The sequence below is a fragment of the Saccopteryx bilineata genome, chromosome 3, assembly GCF_036850765.1.
Source record: "Saccopteryx bilineata isolate mSacBil1 chromosome 3, mSacBil1_pri_phased_curated, whole genome shotgun sequence".
In the NCBI taxonomy this organism is placed as follows: domain Eukaryota; kingdom Metazoa; phylum Chordata; class Mammalia; order Chiroptera; family Emballonuridae; genus Saccopteryx; species Saccopteryx bilineata.
Genome location: NC_089492.1, coordinates 102,515,503 through 102,534,366, shown reverse-complemented (window position 1 = coordinate 102,534,366; position 18,864 = coordinate 102,515,503). Strand labels below are relative to the sequence as shown.

The window sequence follows — 18,864 nt, the reverse complement described above, 5'->3', positions numbered from 1 at the left end:
CTTTTCTCGGGCAGACACCAGGCACACAGCAGAGAGAGCCCCACCCCCCACTCACTGCCCGCACTCTTCACTTCTGTGCCCAAACCACAGAGCTGTGCACAACAGCCTGAGGACCAGGGTGTCAGGGAGTCTAAAAGCTGGTGAAGGGGACAGTGCTTTATCTTATAAGGGATGTAGGATGTAAGGAAGGGAAGCATGTAACCATTAGCCTGTACTTTGAAAGACTGCTGGGCAACAATCAAGTGAGGGGGTGGAAAGAGAGAAGGGCGGAAAACCAAGCAGCAGTGAGTCACGTCTATAAACTATTGCAAACTAGCCAGGGAAGAAGGCAGACGGCCCTGAAGGTCAAGTCCTGAGAGTGATGTTTGAGAGGAAGATCTTGTTTGGGGTTCCAGAGGAAACCGGGGGGTTAGGTAGAGTGATACGAGAGTCGCTGGCACATACGAGTCCTTTGTAGGCAGGCAAATGTCGAGTTTGCTCAGGGAGTGTATTTAGGGTACGAATAAAGCGAGATGAAGACCCTGGGGAAACCAGCATTGAAAGAATGGGGGTTGGAGGGAAGACGGAGCCAGGCCAGGTGATAATAGAGACTGAGGAGAACCACTCAGGGAGGTGAGAAGGAGAGTGGGGGAGAGAAAGTATGGCTCATAGAAGCCAATAAATAGAGCAAAGGTGTTCACAGGTGTGGCGTGAGGGACATATTCATTTGAGAATGTGTATAGGAGAAGAAAACTAGAAATGTAAGGGAAAGTCAAGTCCTGGAGTACCTGGAAAGACAAGCTAAAGAGTTTTGGGCTTGGACTTGAAGAGGCTGGGTAACAAGTGTCATCGTGTACAGCATTAGCTTGTTGATCCATTATACTTTCTAATGGCCATGGGGAAATTATTCAAGGTAAGCATGTCTCTGAATCCCTGCTAGTAAGCTGTGGATGATGATATCCACTCTAACAGGGATGGTATGGGGAACACATCTCAAAGAATGAATTCTTCTTCATGTCACGGTACCTAACAATGCACTGCCTTGTAGTATTGGTGATCTTTATACACATCTAACTCTTATATCTCTAACTAGCTTGTAAACTGTTCTGGGGGCAGAGATTAGGGTTTTAAACTAATTGAAGTTAATGATCACTTGTTGACTATTTACTCCTTGCAAGATGAGAAGAGCATGTAAAATAAAAAGATTAAAAGGTCAGAAAAAAAAAAGAAAAAAGAAAAAGAAATGGTCTTTGTAAGTCCAGTAGTCACAGACAGCCTCCATCACAGCCGCCTGGCCTGTGCAGGTTCTTATTTGATTAGATGTTAATGAAACTGTGGAGCCAAGAACTGGTGGGCCATTTTCTTCATTTCTAGCCTCATATTCGGCTGGCGAGTAAATACACCCCGCGAGAAAACACTTCCCTTTCCATTCAGGGCTCCCAAAGCCACTGACTCATTCCAAGAACCAAAGGCCCCACCAGTTCAGCGGAGCTTACAAAGCCCCTCTCCTCTGTTTCCCATCTCCCTTCTCCTCTCTCCACAAACTGGCTTCCCCTTCAGCTCTCCTCCACCTTGGCTGCCTCTCCTCTGCCACAGCGTGGCCTCTTCTCCCCCTGCAACAATGTGGTCTCTCTCTCTGCCCAAAATGGCCTCCTAGCTCCTCCTTTTAAAACTTTTCAGCAGGAAAGCCCTCCTCCAGCACACATTAGCATAACCAAACCCCTCCCCAAGCATGAAGGTAGTTAGCTGCATCACCTGGGTGATGCCCATTCACGTAGGCAGCACCATTTTTAACAATAAAAGTGAGCAAAACCAGAAAATACAGATTTTACAAACTCATTTGCCCTACAGTCCTTAAGAGGGTTTGCAACTTAGTGAAGGATCCACATGGATGCCTAACCCTAGCACACAGTGAATAGTGGTAGCTGAAGCCATGAAAGTCTCAAATTGCAATTCATTCCCAAATTGCAAATAAAAGTATGGGGGGATAAAGACACTCTGGTGGGAGGGCCAGGCTTTGCGCAGGCAGGCGGTACTGCAGGAGGCTTCTGGGTTGGACACAGGATAGAGAGGAGGGGCATAAGCACAGGAAAGTTGGGAAATGGCAGATGAGTTTGAGGAAAGCTAAGAACCTTGGTGGGTTCAAAACAAGGTATTGTGGGAAATGAGAAGACAAAGGTGTATTGGACTGTAGCAGACAAAAAGCTAAGGTGACTTCCGAGGATTCCTGCTCTGGCAAATTCTATAATCCACCCCCCTCTTGAGTTTGGTTAGACTTACCTCTAACCAAAAGAATGTAGAAGAGGTGATGGGACATCACCATCTTGATTATGTGATATTACAGGGTAAGGGCAAAGGGACTTTGCAGATATAATCAGGGTCTCTAATCATTTGGCTTTGAGTTAAATGAAAAGATTATCTTGGTTAGGCCTGATATAATCCAGTGATTCTTTTAAAGGAGGGTCCAGGCCTTACTTAGAGACTTTCTCTCCTGCTAGCCTTGAAGAAGCAAGGCACAAGAAGTCTAGAGCTGCAAGGAAATGAATTCTGCCCACAATCACATGAACTTGGAAGAGGACCCCAAATTTCAGATAAGGATGCAGCCTGGCTGACACGTTGACCAGAGCAGAGAGATCATGAGCACAGGGCCCACATACACCACGCCTGGACTCCTGACACGTGGACACCGTGAGATAATAAATAAATGTTGTGTTAAGCCACTCGGACGGTGGTGATACGTCATGCACCAACAGGAAACACGTACATGAACTCACAACACAGAGGGCCATGAACAGCAGGCTGGAAAGCACCGGCATTTTATACAGCTCACAGGGAAGCACTGACTGCTTCTGAGTGGAGACACACATCCTTTAGGAAGCTGGCAGATGTCAGGAGGAAGCCAAGCCTGGGGTAGGAGTTGGTCAGAAGCCCTTTAAGAGAGTTCAGTCAGGGCACTGCTCCCAGGAGCGGGAACTTTACTGACCAGGAAAGTTCTCGTGAGTGACTAAGTTCTGAGGTGAACCACGCCCATTAATCTTCCACCCAATTAAAAAAAAAAAAAAAAAAAAGGAGGAGGAGAAAGCAAAATCCAAGATATTGATAGTCACTTTAAAAACCTTAAGGAACTTTAGCATCTTGGTTGCTAATTATAAATATTTACTCCTCCCAGAGCTCCTGACCTCACAGAAGAGCCTGCATAAATAGCCCCCTGTTGCCTTACTGGAAAATGTGTGTGTGTGTGTGTGTGTGTGTGTGTGTGTGCGCGCTCACGCGCGCGCATGCTTGTGTCTCGTGTTTTCTTGGAAGGGTGACAGGGCAGCAATATGGGACTAGATGATCTGCAAAGAGTCACTTCCTGCTGGATGTTGTCTAGTTCTCTTCCCCTCCTTGGCCGGGACCATAAACCCTGGGACCCCCAAGCAGTTCCTCCTCCTCTGAGTCTATCTGCTGGAGACAACTAAGCCAAACAAACTCAGGAAGTGGCAAGGGGTTGGGAAGGGGAGGAAGTTCGTGGCACAGAAGGGAAAAGTAAAGAGAATACCCTGATGTTGAAGGAAGAGGGTGGGGAGAGAAAGAAATGAAGGTCACCCCAAGGTTGTTGGGCGCCAGGCCTTTAAAATGTCGTTCTTGGGCTTTCAATCAAAACTGGCACAAACAGTGGGTCTCCCGGGGCTCTTCAAATATTAACATTCATAGTGATAAACAGCCTCCCTGCCCCCAAAGTCCTCTGTAAGCAAATTAAAACGAACAGCTAATCTAAAGCGGGTTGCTAAGCGATCCAGTTGGGCAGGAGCCAAAGTCAGTTCAAGTGTCTGGAGAATTCCTTACTTTTTCACTTTCACGAAAGAGAGGAGAGAGGTGCTACCTGTAGATGACTCCATGTTGGTGGAGGAACATGAGGGCGGACGTAACCTCAGCAGCATAGAACCGGGAACGAGGCTCATCGAATTTTCGGGAGCGCTGAATCTGGAACATGAGGTCTCCTCCATTTACATACTCCATGACGAAAAAGAGGCGGTCCTGAAAGGACAGAGAACATGTCCTTTACTAGTGCTATCGTAGCTTCCCTCAGGGCCGCATGCTGGGAGCCCAGAGTGACCAAACCAGACTGCCGGGGAGGAAAGTACCACATGGATGAACGCTGTAAGTACGTACACAGTCCAGACAAAAGGTGAGTGAGCACAGCACACAAATGATGGTCTGAGGTGTTATTCTAACATCTCTTTCTCTGCATTACTTTCATGGGCATCTGCCTGGTCTAGTGGAAGAAGTCCAAAGCGACATAAGGAAACCCGGGTCTTTGTCCGATTTCTGTCACAACCTTGAAATATGGCCTTGGACAGGTCTGGAGGTTCCAGGAAAGGTTCCTTTACATATGTGGCAGGTTGAATAATGGCCTCTCTAGAAGATGTCCCCAAACTTATAAACATTTCCTGTGATGGCAGAAAAAAGGACTTTGGAGATGACACATTAAGGATCTTGAGATGGGAAATTATCCGGGATCACCAGGGTGGGCCTTAAATGCCATCACAAATGTCCTCATAAGAGGGAAATTTGAGAAGGGAGGAGAATGCAACATGACCACAGAGACAGAGATGGGAGTGATGCGGCCACAAGCCAAAGAAAGCAGCCACCGCCGGAAGCGGAAAGAGACAAGATTCTCTCCTAGAGCCTCTGGAGGAAGTGTGGCCTAGCCCACACCTTGCTTTGGCCCAGTGACACTGGTTTTAGACTTCTGGTCTCCAGGACTGTGAGGAAATAGATTTCTATGGCTTTAAGCCACCAAGTTCATAGCAATTTGTTAGGGCAGGCCCAGGAAACTAATACAAAGTAGCATAGAATGATGAGACTGCGAGAGCCTCTTCCCCGGAGGGCCCCTTTCACTTTGGATGATGCTCTTTCTGGGATTCCCACTTCAGCCAAACCACAGTCACAACTCATGGTGGGTGGTGCCTTCTTACCCCCATTCCATGATAACAGGGGAAGAAAATGGACTAAAATTCAATTTTACGTAGGTTCTTAGCTACTTTTTTCTAAGCCTGTAGTGGATGGGGTGCTATGCTTGGCAGGAGGTAAAAATGATAAGCCATCACTGTACTTGGGGGCTTATTATCCAAGGGTGGAGATGGAAAATGGGCAGAATGATAAAAACAAAAATAGGAGCAGAGTTCCTTTAAGACTCTCTGAAAGGTGCTGGAAGGGTCAGAAAAAGGGAGAGCTCTCTGAACTAGGGTGTGTGTGTGGGGGGCGGTGTCCATCGAAGATTTTAGATGGGGTGAGCCCTGGAGAGGAGGAGGAGGTGGGGGCAGACATGACAGATGCCTGCATGTGGAAATGCTTAGGGACCGGTAAACTGAGCAGATCCACTGGGGTGGGAGGGTCACGGAGCAAGGGGGGAGCGGTGATGTCTGGGAGGCCCGAGGAGCACGGTGCCTTCTCACCATAAAGGTAGAGTACAAAGTGAATCTCCCAGGAGAATGTTAGCATATTGTTTTCAATCAAAAACCACAGAATCCTTTCCATTAAGACGGAGTAAAAATCACAATGATACTTCACCCATGAAACTGATAGCACACCGACTGACAGCTCTTTGAAAATAAGTCCCTTGTTAAGAATTGTTAGAGGCCCTGGCCGGTTGGCTCAGTGGTAGAGCGTCAGCCTGGCGTGTGGAAGTCCCGGGTTCGATTCCCGGCCAGGGCACACAGGAGAAGCGCCCGTTTGCTTCTCCACCCCTCCCCCTCTCCTTCCTCTCTGTCTCTCTCTTCCCCTCCCGCAGCCCGCAGCCGAGGCTCCATTGGAGCAGAGATGGCCCCGGGCGCTGGGGATGGCTCCTTGGCCTCTGCCCCAGGCGCTAGAGTGGCTCTGGTAGCGGCAGAGCGACGCCCAGAGGGGCAGAGCATCGCCCCCTGGTGGGCAGAGCATCGCCCCTTGGTCGGCGTGCAGGGTGGATCCCTGTCGGGTGCATGCGGGAGACTGACTGTCTCTCCCAGTTTCCAGCCTCAGAGAAATACAAAAAAAAAAAAAAAAAAAGAATTGTTAGAAATTCAGACTACCTTCTCTCACACTACAAGCTCCACCAATTTTCAGGCTTTACTGGTATTCACAAAGGGCCCAAGGTCGAGTCTTCCATTTGCTCTGCCCTGCCCCTTCAAGATTCGCCTCACTTTCTTATCAGAGTGCAGTTTTATACTCAGAAGTACAGAGGCTGCCTGCGAGCATTCATTCAATCATCCATTCCCCGTCTAAATCCTCATTTCAAATGCTCAGGACAACCCCAGCTCAATGAAACCAGAATTTCTGAGGGGAGACCTCAGGCATTAGTCATTTTCAAAGCTCCCCAAGTGATTCCAGTGAGCAGCCGCTGCTGAGAACCCCTGACTCTCCCTCCATCTGGTTTTGGCCGGCGTGTTTTGCACCTATGAGATGTATGGGTTATAAATTATTCGAGTTTTCCTTTCCTTCTTTCTAGTCAGGGATCTGCAAGAGCAAGGATTCTTAAAGTTGTGCATCAGAATCACACGAAGGTTTGTTAGAATGTGGATTCCCGGTTCCATTTCTGATTCAGAAGGTCAGGGATGGAGCCTGAGAATCTACGTCCCCTCGCTCCCAGGTGACGTTGATGCTGCTGGTCCGGGGACCCTGAATTTGAGAACTGCTGCCCTCGAGCCCTCGTGGAAGGGCTTTCACATGGCAAGTACAGCTGTGTCGTGTACTCAACACTGACCTAATCTAGCTGAACCACACCATCAGAAATAGCCTCTGAAATACCACTCCAGGGTCACCGACCTGGACTTGGGCTTTAGTGATCGCGAAGTATTGCCTTGGCTGTGTTTGAAAGAATCCAAATCCTTCAGGAGGAAAAACCTGCCCTCCCTGATCACCCTCCTTTGCTGTGTTTTCCCTTCTAACACGGGACCCATGGCATCTAAGAATAGGGGCTGTGAGTGCAGGAGAGCTCACCCCGATTTCATCACTTACTGGCAGTGACCTCAAGCAAATGACATCATCTCTCTGTGCTCAGTTTTCTCACCTGTAAAAATGAGGGTACAAGGACCTGCCTGACAGACTTCTTATGTGGATTAATTTGTATGATAAAGTGGCTGGCTCACAAGTAGTGCCCCAAATTGTCTATTACTATTGTTTCTGACGATATTATAGCGTTATTCTGGTCATGATTGTCTTTATTTTTCCTGTCCTTCCAGCAGCATTTTCCCCTGATCGGTTTCTCTTCCAACAAACACTGGCTTCCCTTGGCTTTCAGGCTGGTTTTCTCCCTATGTTTCTGGCATTTTCTGTTTTTCTGCTTCCTCCTATAGGCTTCCCCTCTCCCCGGGCATTAGGTGCTGCAATCCCACGTGGCTGGGTTCTGTACTCACAGAGTGATGTCGTTCACACCCCAATGTCCAATGTACCCTAACTCAGAGGACTCAAGGTCCCCTAACTCAGTCTGCCTCCCTCCGAGACCTCTCCTCCAAGCTGCACATCCATTTATCCAACTGTATTTCTGACATCTCCGTCTACATGCCTCAAAGACACTCAGACCCAATGTGTTCAAAATGGACTTCATAATCTTCCCCCCACGAATGGGGCCTCACCCAAGGTGCCTGTCTCAGGGTGGGGCTTCACCATCCAGCCAGTGTGCAAGTCCGAAACCAGAAAGTTGTTCTTCACACCCCCTCTCTTTCACCTCTGACACCCCCACCAAGCCCTGCTGCGTTTACCTATTGTATCTCTGTACTTACTGTTTTGTACCTGTTCTATCTGTCTATTTCTGACCATCTCCAGCACCACCATGGCCACCATTTGGCCCAAGCAATTATCACCTGCTGTCTATATTCTTGCAAATACATTTTATTAATGCTCCTTACCATAACTCCAGTCCCCCCAACAAATGCTGGTCACACTATAGGCAGAGAACCTCACTAAAGTGAAGTTCTGATTTGTAACCCATTCCCCTTCCTCCCCTCATTCTACTGATTAATTCTTTTGAAGGTTTCCTTTTGGAATAAACAGAAAACTCCTTAATCTGCCGCGCAGCCCATGAGTCTGGCCTGCTTACCTACTGAGTCATCTCACTCCCAGGTGTCTCTTGTTCCCTCTTCACCAATAGCAGGCTCCTGACACCTTTGCCCAGGCTGTTCCCTTTGCTTAGAATGTTTCCCCCTCTCCTTTCACCTGGTTAATCCCTCCTCATCCTCAAGATTTAAGTGCAGTCATCTTGTCTTCTAGGAAACTGTCCTTGACTTCTCTGATAAGGTCGAATCCCCTAATATGTGCTATGCTCTCCATAGTAGCACTCAACACAGAGAAAGTTTTATTTGTTTAACTTATTAATGTATTTCTCTCCCAGTAGTTTGTATACTCAACGAAGGCAGGAACTGTGGGTAATTCCTTTTTTTTTTTTTTTTAAGCTCAAAAGAAAAGTTGCTGCAATTTCCTTTAAAAACAAGCACTGTGTGGATAGAAGAATAAATAAGGTTAGGTGCTATACCAGAGAAAAGCAACCAAAGGGTGTTCTGATATTTATATCTGCACATTCTTACTGCTTAGGGAGTTAAAGACGAGTCAGCCTGCTGCCCTGAGACTCCTGCCTGCGGGATCAGAGATGGATGCCCACTCTGGCCGTTCGCCCTTGTGGGGTCTCTCTGAACCAGCACCCACTATTCAGTTCCAGTTTTGAAGAGCACTTTTATTGTGTGGACAGATGTCTTTACTTTCCCATGAGATGCTCAGTTTCTTGAGGAATACATCTTATTCTTCCTCCACCACCAATGGCTCTGAACTCCATAACTTGGGAGGCACTGGATAAAAACCTGCTCATCTAACCCTCCCTCCGTGTGAGCGCCGTGAGGGCGGGAGTTTTGTTGGTGGAGATCCTTACTGTATCTCCAGCAGCTAGAACGGAGCCAGGCACACAGTGGGCTCCTAGCACATCTCTGTCAAATGCAGGGTTCCTCAAACTTTTTACACAGGGGGCCAGTTCACTGTCCCTCAGACCACTGGAGGGCCGGACTATAAAAAAACTATGAACAAATCCCTATGCACACTGCACATATCTTATTTTAAAGTAAAAAAAAAAAAAAGGAACAAATACAATATTTAAAATAAAGAAGAAGTAAATTTAAACCAACAAACTGACCAGTATTTCAATGGGAACTATGCTCCTCTCACTGACCACCAATGAAAGAGGTGCCCCTTCCGGAAGTGCGGTGGGGGCCGGATAAATGGCCTCAGGGGGCCGCATGTGGCCCACGGGCCGTAGTTTGGGGACCCCTGGTCAAATGCATAAGCTACCAAACACTCACCATGGTCAAGGCTGTCGATGCTGGAAATTCAACAAGAAACCGTAGTTGGTTTCCCCGTGTTATGTCTATGGTTAACCTCATTTGGAATTATTCTAACTTTAGCCCATTTTGAACTTCAGTTTTAACCTGCTTTCTACTCAACACAACTGAATGTGCATGGCCTCAAAACATAATGAACCCTTTCTACATAGCAAGGAATGTTTTCAAGCAAGATTCATTTCTCACTTGCCCTCCCTTCATTCAGCAAGTCTGGATTCTTTCTGGCCTCCACACCTAACATATCTGAGAAGCATGTTTCGGAGCCGAGTGAGAACCTCCAGTCATTCTGGGAACTGCCTAATTACATAAACTGAAATCAAAAGAGAGCTGGCAAACCCAGCGGCTACTCATTAATCCTCTCTTGGCATCCGTCGAAAACAAAACAAAAGAAAACACCAGCTTCCTGGTAAAGTAAGCAAATACGTTTTCTGAGGTAATCAAATATTTTAAAAGCTTTATTGCATCTCCTCCTCCCTTAATCTCACCTGAATGCCTAAAAAGTTACGGTCTTGTGATACCAAGTAAAATAATAAAATTATGAAAGCGATTATATGTCATGGTCATTTAGGGTAAGAATCATTAAACAATGACCTATAAGCCGGAAGGGCCACACCATGTGTTAGAAATTCCCATTGGGCTCCATTTTCCCAGAGCGCTAACCTTTCTTGCCTTTGAAGGGAAGACTAGGCCCGCCCTCTTCATCTTTCAAGGTGTGATGGATAGCCAGGGGCTTCCTCTCCGCAGCACCGCGTGTCCTGCCAATTGGGTTTGTTTGGACTCACACTCTCCATCATTTGTTAGCTGTTTATATGTGCAAAGATTCTATCGCTTTTGAATCAATTTCACATACATGCCCAACAAAAGCCTGGACTTGGAACAGTAGGCCTTGGACGTGCCAGTGACCGGATGAACCATTTCTCCAACGAGCCGCCTGGAAGTCCTCACTCTACACTCTGTCACATCTCCTTTTTCTGAGTGTCTCCGTCATTTAACCTATCGGTATCACAGGTCTCTCCTGGGTGCCCAGCTCCAGGGTAGGTGCTTGGAGAATATGGAAGATGATATAAGCCATGGCTCTGGTTTCTAGGAGCTAAGAATTAAAGACAGGAAACCATAGAAAGCAACACAATAGGCTCTGTCATTAGGTGCTAAACTCTCCTATATCAAATCATATTGTGACATCTATGTATCTGGGTCATATTTTCCTGGCCCCTCAGAGAATAACAGTCTGGCATTGAGGGCTTACCACTTATAGAAGACCATTATAGGAAACAGTCATATGAAAATCCTTTCTATATTTTATTTTTCATAAAACAACTGATATCGATGGAACGGGCCATTGCTATAGCAATTTGGTGAGGCAAGTCTAAACTAGGGGAAAGATTGTACTTGAATAAGGTCTTGAACACTGGGAGGAGGGAGGGATAAGGAGGAGAAGGCCTGGCAAGTTAGAAGCACAGCCCTGCAGGGCAGCAGTGAGCAAAAATGAACATAGTATGTGGGGATGAGCAGGATAGGAGAGAGCCAATGAGAAAACTCGCCATCCAGGAAACAGCGCAGAAACTTTGGATATGGGCAGGAAGGAGGCAGGCTGAGTAGTGGCAGGGCAAGGGAGAGGTGGTTCTGACAGCACAGGTGGAAAGTTAATAACTCTAGAAATCTTTTGAGTTACAAAATGACATCAGAAAAGCTGATGTTAAGAAAACTATTCCAGAAGGCAAGTTCAAGGTGGACTGAAAAAGGCGGCCTGAAGTTCTTCCATGTCTTCCCGATTACCATTGTCCTGAATATCTTATTATCCTTGAGAAAGAACAAGCAGCCCTTGGTAGAACCAAGGGAAAGATCCACCCTCTCTGAGGAGCTTAACCAAATCAACTTTATTTCTCCACAAAGAAAGCACAGCCATAATTATAACAAACTAAAAACAGTCCATGGTGAGTGGGACTTCCTAGCTCTTTAAGCAGACCGACCACGCGTGGGGATAGGCAGAGCCTGTTTAAGTGAAGTCGCAGACCTGTCAACTATGTACTGTTGAAAAAGGTGGTGTAGATGATAAAAAAGATCTTTGTTCTTACTGGAGACTTACCTGTCCATTAATAGAGAATGAGAGTGTCATCTAAATAAAAGTAATTATTAATAATGTAACTTTTTCCTGTGCAGTAACAATAATTATCATCTAAATAATATGTTTTTTAAATGTCATTTTTGCATATTCTCAGCTAATAGGCCTTATCTTCCTTTCACCTCCTAAAGTCTTACTCAACTAATGACCTGTGGTCTTTCTCCAAATTCAGATTTATTTCAATCAAATTTCTAGATGCAATGTCAACACCAATAGTAGTACGGAAAATAGAGAGTGGGTTTTCACATGGATGTTTCTTATAATGACCTTCTGTAAGCCATGGAGGATAGAGTCCACCTTACTGTGGGTACAAGAGGGATGCTTGTTTTCTTGGGGGAAAGCCTTAATCTAATCTGACTAGCCAGACAGTAGAAATTCCACATGGCAGTCTGCTGGTTGAGAAAGTATCAACCTCACTCATGTACATCTGATTTTTGTTTTCAATGCTTAAAACTATGATTATTTGACTTATGTCGGATGCCCTAAGTTTAAATTGACCTAAAGCTGTACCAAACTGCCTTACACAATATAGCTCTAGTAAACATTTCCCGCCTCTCATCAGAGCTGCGTTTAGCCTAGGGAACAACTTCGAGTTACTGCCAACGTGCCCCATGTACTGGGATCTGTGCAGGAAAACCAGAGGAAAGGGAACAGTTTGGGTTCAATACAAGAGAACTTACCTCATACAAGGGTGATCAACATCTTATGATGTTTCTATCATGTGGCATGACAGTACATTTGCTATAGCCCACCAACAGGCTGCATCTGGGCAATGCTGACCACCAGGCTAAAGTTAAGTGGGAATTATGACTTGTCCTTCGTTTCCTCTTTGAAAATGAGAGAATCAATGGGTTTGGGGGGCCACATGGCCAGTGAAAAGAACAGCGGTGCTTCTGCTTCCCCACTGCATGCACTGCATCATCATAGGTCACTGTCTGGTACCTCAGTGTCACTTCACGGTACCTGGCTTCCTTTGAGTCCGTCAATTGACTGCTTTCTCCATCAAGCCACTTCTGTGGCATGGCATCCGGCTATTGTTTTCTGTCCCTGGCAGTTGACTCGGACTCCAGGGAAGCAGAAAGGTGTCGGGAACCCTGCTCCCCCTCACTCATCTGTCCAGCTTACCAGCCTGGCTATCTAGCAGAGCTTTCATGCTCTGTGGTGCATCTGTTGCCCACCAAGAATCCAGTCTGCGCACTCTGGGAAAGATGGTGACATAGGCCAAATCTGTCCTGGCTGATACTGAGATAATTTAAACAGAAAGAAAACATTGATTGCTCACTAGAGCCGACTGTCACCAGTAGTCAGCTATTTGAAGTCAAAGTTAAGGATCTATGACAAGTTCCTTGTGTTTTTAAGCATAGGAATAAAAGTATTCTTGTTTTAATCCCATTTCCCCAACCAAGCCAAGATCACACGACAGTCTTGTCCTTGAACAACGCCCTTCCCATGAGCTCAGGCTGTTCTTCCCAATTCAGTGTGTGACTGCGTCAAACTCTGATTATTTCCCACACATGTGTCTTCCTGTGTCCTCCACAGGCCATAAGCAACAGCTGTGGCTCAGAATGCCCCTTTCTTGTGTATCCCCATCTTGTCTTTGCTCAGTGTATCTGTTGCTCATGAAAGAACTGAGTTTCTGCCTGACCAGGTGGTGGCACAGTGGATAGAGCATCGGACTGGGATGCAGAGGACCCGGGTTCAAAACCTCAAGGTCACCAGCTTGAGTGCAGGCTCACCAGCTTGAGCATGGGGTCGCTGGCTTGAGCGTGGGATCATAGACATGACACATGGTTGCTGGCTTGAGCCCATAGGTCACTGGCTTGAAGCCCAAGGTCGCTGGCTTGAACTCTAGGTTGCTGGCTTGAGCAAGGGGTCACTCACTCTGCTGTAGGCCCCTGGTCAAGACACATATGAGAAATCAATCAATGAACAACTAAGGAGTCACAACGAAGAATTGATGCTTCTCATCTCTCTCCCGTCCTGTCTGTTTGTCCCTATTTGTCCCTCTCTCTGTCTCTGTCACAAAAAATAAAAATAAAAAAGAACTGAGACTCTCTGGTTTCCAGCACAGATGCTAGAGATGGACTCCACACAGAATTGAAGCAGTCCATGTAGCTGCTACTCTGATTCCAGAAACTCAGACATCACCTTACTGTTTGCTTTGTGCAAAACAAAACGATGCACCTACAGTGTGATCATACTGGAGGTGTGGCTTCCAGGAGGTTCGTGCACCTACTCTGGTAAATAAAGCCTCCAGTCTCATGTCAGATCAATCCTTGAACCGTGTTATTGCTGCTGCTTTTTCTTTGTTTTTTGTTTCTTTGTCTGTTTGCTTATTTGGAAAGAAATTCTACTCACCAATCAGGGGATTAGACTGCACCCCCATTGATGTTAAAATAATCAGTCTATTCAGTGGAAACCAATCAAGGAAATCTTTTTCAATCTTGTGCACATACAACAACTGACTAGTTTAACTGTTTACTTTATAACCAGCTGTCAACATCACAATAGTTCTCTTTCCTTCCCTTTTCTTCCCAAAGAACATGCAAAGGTAGCAAATACAAGGTAGCTGACCTTAAATAGAGAGGGTACATCAATATTTCCTTTAATTGTGGGAGAAAACATAACCTGTTTTAGGTGGAAATATTTAGGTTGAACACATCATTCAGAAAAGAAAGAAATGCTGGTTGTCTGCTCAGAGCCCCAAGGCTTTGTATAGCAGTCAGAGCTGATCCTACACATAAGAAGCAATGATGTGGTGAGAGCCTCTATTTAGCTTGCAGACCAGATAATACATACATACTGTGGTCTGTGCAGCAATTTTCCAAGTTGTCAATGAAACTTCATTTCTCTACTAGAAGGATGATACCTCTCTTCCATCCCAAAGTTTACCCAATTCACTATGACCTGGCTCATTCCTAGTAAGTTCAGGCAACCCTGACCTTTTCCCTTCCTGATTGGCTACGAAGCTCTCTGTCTGCATCAGTGTGGGCCCTTGGTTATCTATACAGCCCTCTTTAGTGGGAGCAGGACATAGGTAGCAACGGTTCCTGTAGCTCTTGTTGGACTCTGTCGGTCAGAACCCATTGCCAATGTGGTGTCTGATTCTGGGTACCATATCTGACACGGACAAACTGTAGTTCATCCAGAGGAAGGCCACAGGAGGGCACGGAGAAGCTGGGACTCATAAGATGTGGCTGAAGGAAGTGGCAATGATCAGCCTCCGTATATCCACTCTAAAAGGACGCCGACTGTCCAAACTGTATGAATGAATGAACAAATGAGTAAACACATGGATTGGCTACCAGACAAAGGAACAAACTGAAGAGGAACTCTCTTAAAACATCTGAAGGATTGCCATGTTGGTAATCAAGCAAAGAATTACCATATGGGTAAATTCACTCTGTTACTGCAGAGAGTACAACTAAGATGGACAGGCAGAAGACAGAGTGGGGGCCCCTCTTACTATAATCTAGGAAAGACTTCCAAGAACTCCAACCCTCTGTCCAACATCGGATCCCACTGTCTTCTTCTGCGGTGAGTTCCTTGCAGCCCAGGATGGCAGCCTCGGCTGGACGGTCTCTTTGCAGGGTTGTTAACAGAAACCCTATTTGTCCATGGAGGGGAATGAACCAGATGAGCTGGCTGAGCTGAAGAATCCCTTGGGGGCATTTTAAAGCATACAGAGTTCTAGTCCTTCTATCAGAGCTTCTAACTCTGGGGTGGGCTCTGGGAATGTTCATTTAGTTTTAAATTTCTCAGGTAGCTCCTAATGATCAGTGAGGTTTGGGAACTACTAGACTAGGCGACTGCTCAGGCACCTCCTACCATCAAGATGTGATTTCACTGCGTTTGGTTCCACGTCTTTCTGTGAGAATTCCATGTGTTGATAAGTCCAACCAGAGTGTAAGTTCTTGGGCCAGTGGTTTCCAGACATCCTCCATCCCAGTATGACGATGGACAAGCTGTACTCACTCTCCTTGCATAACAGAGGATCCCTCCTGGAGTGACCAGGGCCCTGTCTCCTGTACCTGGCCGCGTCCCTACAATCCTTACTGCCATGCTGGGCTCATCTCAGCCATTCCAGTAATGCCGTAACAGATCACATACTGTGCAGCTGATACTGTGCTTCTACAACTCTAGAGCCCCGCGAAATCAAAGCAAGGGCCTGAAATCTCCACCCGTTGCTGGAGAGCTGTGCTTTCACTACATAATCGTAGTTCTTGTCTTTTTCTTTCTCTCAATCACACTTGGCTTGACTTTTAGTCCTACAGACATGCTGTTGGGCTCATATGCATGGCTGCCCCGAACCAAACAAACCACTCCGTGCCAGCGAGAAAGCGCGGTTGACACCACTGTGCTAAATCCCCTTTCATGTGCTGACTCCTTTAATAAAGCCCAAATGAAAATGTGCTAATCTGGGGGAAATTGGCAACTTGGAAATAATACATTAACGTATGAATACAACCCAATCCTGTGGATTCTGAACACTTACTCACATTGTTTTAAATCTTAAGTGGCAGGGCTGGTGGCTGCAGGCCTGCGGACAAGGATTTCCATACCATTTCACTAATGCTTTCCTCTGATGACAGGTAGAGCGTGAAAGGAAATTTGTTGATTACTAAAGTCTTTGATCTCCCTCCGCACTTCTGTCCAGGTTTACTCTGAAGGCTGAGCACTGTGGTGAGATAAACTTATAAATATTTGGTGTAATAGCACAGGGCCCTCTCTGAGGAACCGTTTCATCACGATTGTGCTGGTATAAGGAGGTGTTAGTTGCGGGCATGTGTTGTTTTATGAAAATCAATGAGCACAGATGCCAATCAACACCCTGCGGTCCGCACCAAGCAGGCATAGGTGCTTGAGGAAGCAGAACAAAAACAGCCTGTGTTTAATCTGTCCACAGACCTTTTGTCTGTAAGGACCTGGAAAGGTAGTGATGTAGACAAAGCCAGCGGCAGTTCCAGGAGCGAGTGGCCTCTCTGTCATGGCCCCGGGCCCTACAACTTGGACAGGCAGCTGGTTTCTCTAAACGGAGAAAGCCATGATCTAAAACAGACTCCTAATGCCAGGAATGGGAAGAAAAGACTTGGGAGCTTGAGAACCTCAGCCGAAACAGATAGTGACTTGACTGTGTTCGGTCCCTGCGGAACCTGTCAGGGGTGTTTTTGAATATTCTGATAGCTTTTTCCACACACATCTGCACCTACATAGTCCACACGCAGCCACTGCATCCCGTCTGCCTGTGTTCGAATCCTGACCCGGCTACTTACTGGCTTTGTAAACTTGGCCAGGCAGAAGTGTTGGTTGCCCCAGCGGTAAAACTGAGATTCAATAATAGGTATTTCACGGAGAATTAAAATAGATTATCCTTAATTGTAGATGTCTAGCAAAACAAAAACAAAAACAAACACAAAACTGCTCAGGAAAATATTAATTCTAATTTTTCATGCACAAGCCTCCATTTGGCAGCTGCACATGATATGGTGATAGGCAGATGACAAATCAGTCAATTACTTTGCATTTCTAGATGACCTTCAGAAAGGCTACAATCTAGTTGGAGAAATAAGAAATTCCAATGCAGTAAGACTTACCACCACAAGACAGGATTTTATTGTCTGTGATCTGTGCTGAAGAAATAGCAAAGGCAAACTCCATGGAAGAGCAGGGATTTAGAGGGCAGAGGGCATCACAGTGAGTAAGGGTTGGGTATCCCAGGTGCAGGCAAACCACGGAGGCATGAATAGGGATGCATCCGGTATTCTTAAGGAACAGGGAGGAGACCTCGCTGTCTGAAGCAAGCCAGCTCCATCTCGGCCTTTTGTGTCTTTCTTAGAAAAATGTAATCTAAGGTTAATGTGAGACAATTAACAAGGAGAGATTAATAATGGCTAACATTTATTGAGCACCTACTACATGTGAATTACGAACGACCTTCCCACTGACGCAAGAATCTTGAAAGCAGGTGTTAGTTAATATCGGCATTTTTCCATAAAGAAATGGAGACTCAGAGGAGGTACATAGTTGAGATGCCCAAGGCCACAGAGCTGTTCAGTAAATACAGCCAGAATTTGAGCTCAAGTATGTTTGTTCCAAAGCCAGGCCTCTTTGCATTATACCTAGAGTCACCCCTAGCATCATTCAATAAAACTGACAATAGAGCTCACATTTTATGCTCCAAAAATAAAGGTGCCCGGGACTAAGATTCAAGACCATGTGTTCGGGTCTGCACATGAAGCCTTTGCTCAGGCTGTATTTATAGAGGTGGTTTCGAATCTCTAGGACAAAAACTCCGCTGCTTTGTGAGACAGCACAGGAGGGATCTGTTCTTCTCTCTGGGACCCTTCTTGCCCTCTCTAGGGTCAACCTAGAGTCTAGTCTAGGTGAATACAATATCGCATCCTTTATACGGTCCACTTCCTGGCAAGCTCCAACATCAGGACCACTGCTGACCATAAGGGGGAAAAGGTCCTCTAAGGGGAGAGGGAAACACTAATGCCGAGGGCCACGTGATGAACAGTAACAGACGCGAACACCACTTGCAAGTCTGTGGGCCAAGAACAACTCTGTGATACTGTAGGCAAATTTAAGGTTAGGATTTTAACCTGAAGAAAACTCTCTTCTTTCTTGTTTCCTGGAGCAGTAAGATGGGAAATAAAGGCATACGTGATTGCTAGAACTGACCAAAAAATTGCCAACCTGGGGCTCTTTAGAATAAGAACAGCAGTCCTCACTTCTTATAGCCCAGAAGGCATTATCATACCAAAGTCACCAAGTGAAACTAAACTAATATCGAAAATTCTTTTTACCAAGACTTAAAATTATGAGCTAATTTTATCATCATAATAATTCCATTACAGTGTGGAATTACCAAATAAAAGGAAAACTCTCCCAGTTTCATACCTATTCAGTGCAGTTCGATGTGTGGGCTCACGCACAGATTGTTTAGGGCTCCTTAGGTAGCTATCCCGTATAGCCTCTACAGACTCGTCACTGACTGATGGCCTACCAGAACAGGGTTTCTCCACCAAACTGCTGGTTTCCTTCAACTGCTTATCCCACCAAGTAATGTTATTCCTATGTGGTGGCGCTTTGTTATAAATGCGCTGATATTCATGTTGCACTTTGGTCATGGATTCAAATTTAGCGAGCCACAGAACACACTGAACTTTCCTCTGTACCATCCACATCTCAACTGGCATGCCCGTGGGCTGCTCCACTGTATACACGGTGTATATACATGCTGCAACATCATCCTACAGAAACTGGGAGGGTTTTCCTTTTATTTCGTGCAGATTTCACATTTCTATCGTCTTTTGTTGCGTTCCTATGACTGGTCAAAAGTGCACCATGAACCCTGGCCGGTTGGCTCAGCGGTAGAGCGTTGGCCTGGCGTGCAGGAGTCCCGGGTTCAATTCC

The 18,864-nt window shown here is 46.0% G+C and overlaps 1 protein-coding gene across 2 annotated transcripts in view; it reads right to left on the bottom strand.

The window, feature by feature from the left end:
• Positions 1–18,864, bottom strand: part of PRKCE (protein kinase C epsilon) — a 513,463-nt gene that overhangs the window by 80,825 nt on the left and 413,774 nt on the right. For both annotated transcript variants that reach the window (XM_066267045.1, XM_066267046.1), the window contains one exon: positions 3,845–3,999. In XM_066267045.1, coding sequence (XP_066123142.1) covers positions 3,845–3,999 — 155 coding nt within the window. The remainder of the gene's footprint in view (positions 1–3,844; positions 4,000–18,864) is intronic.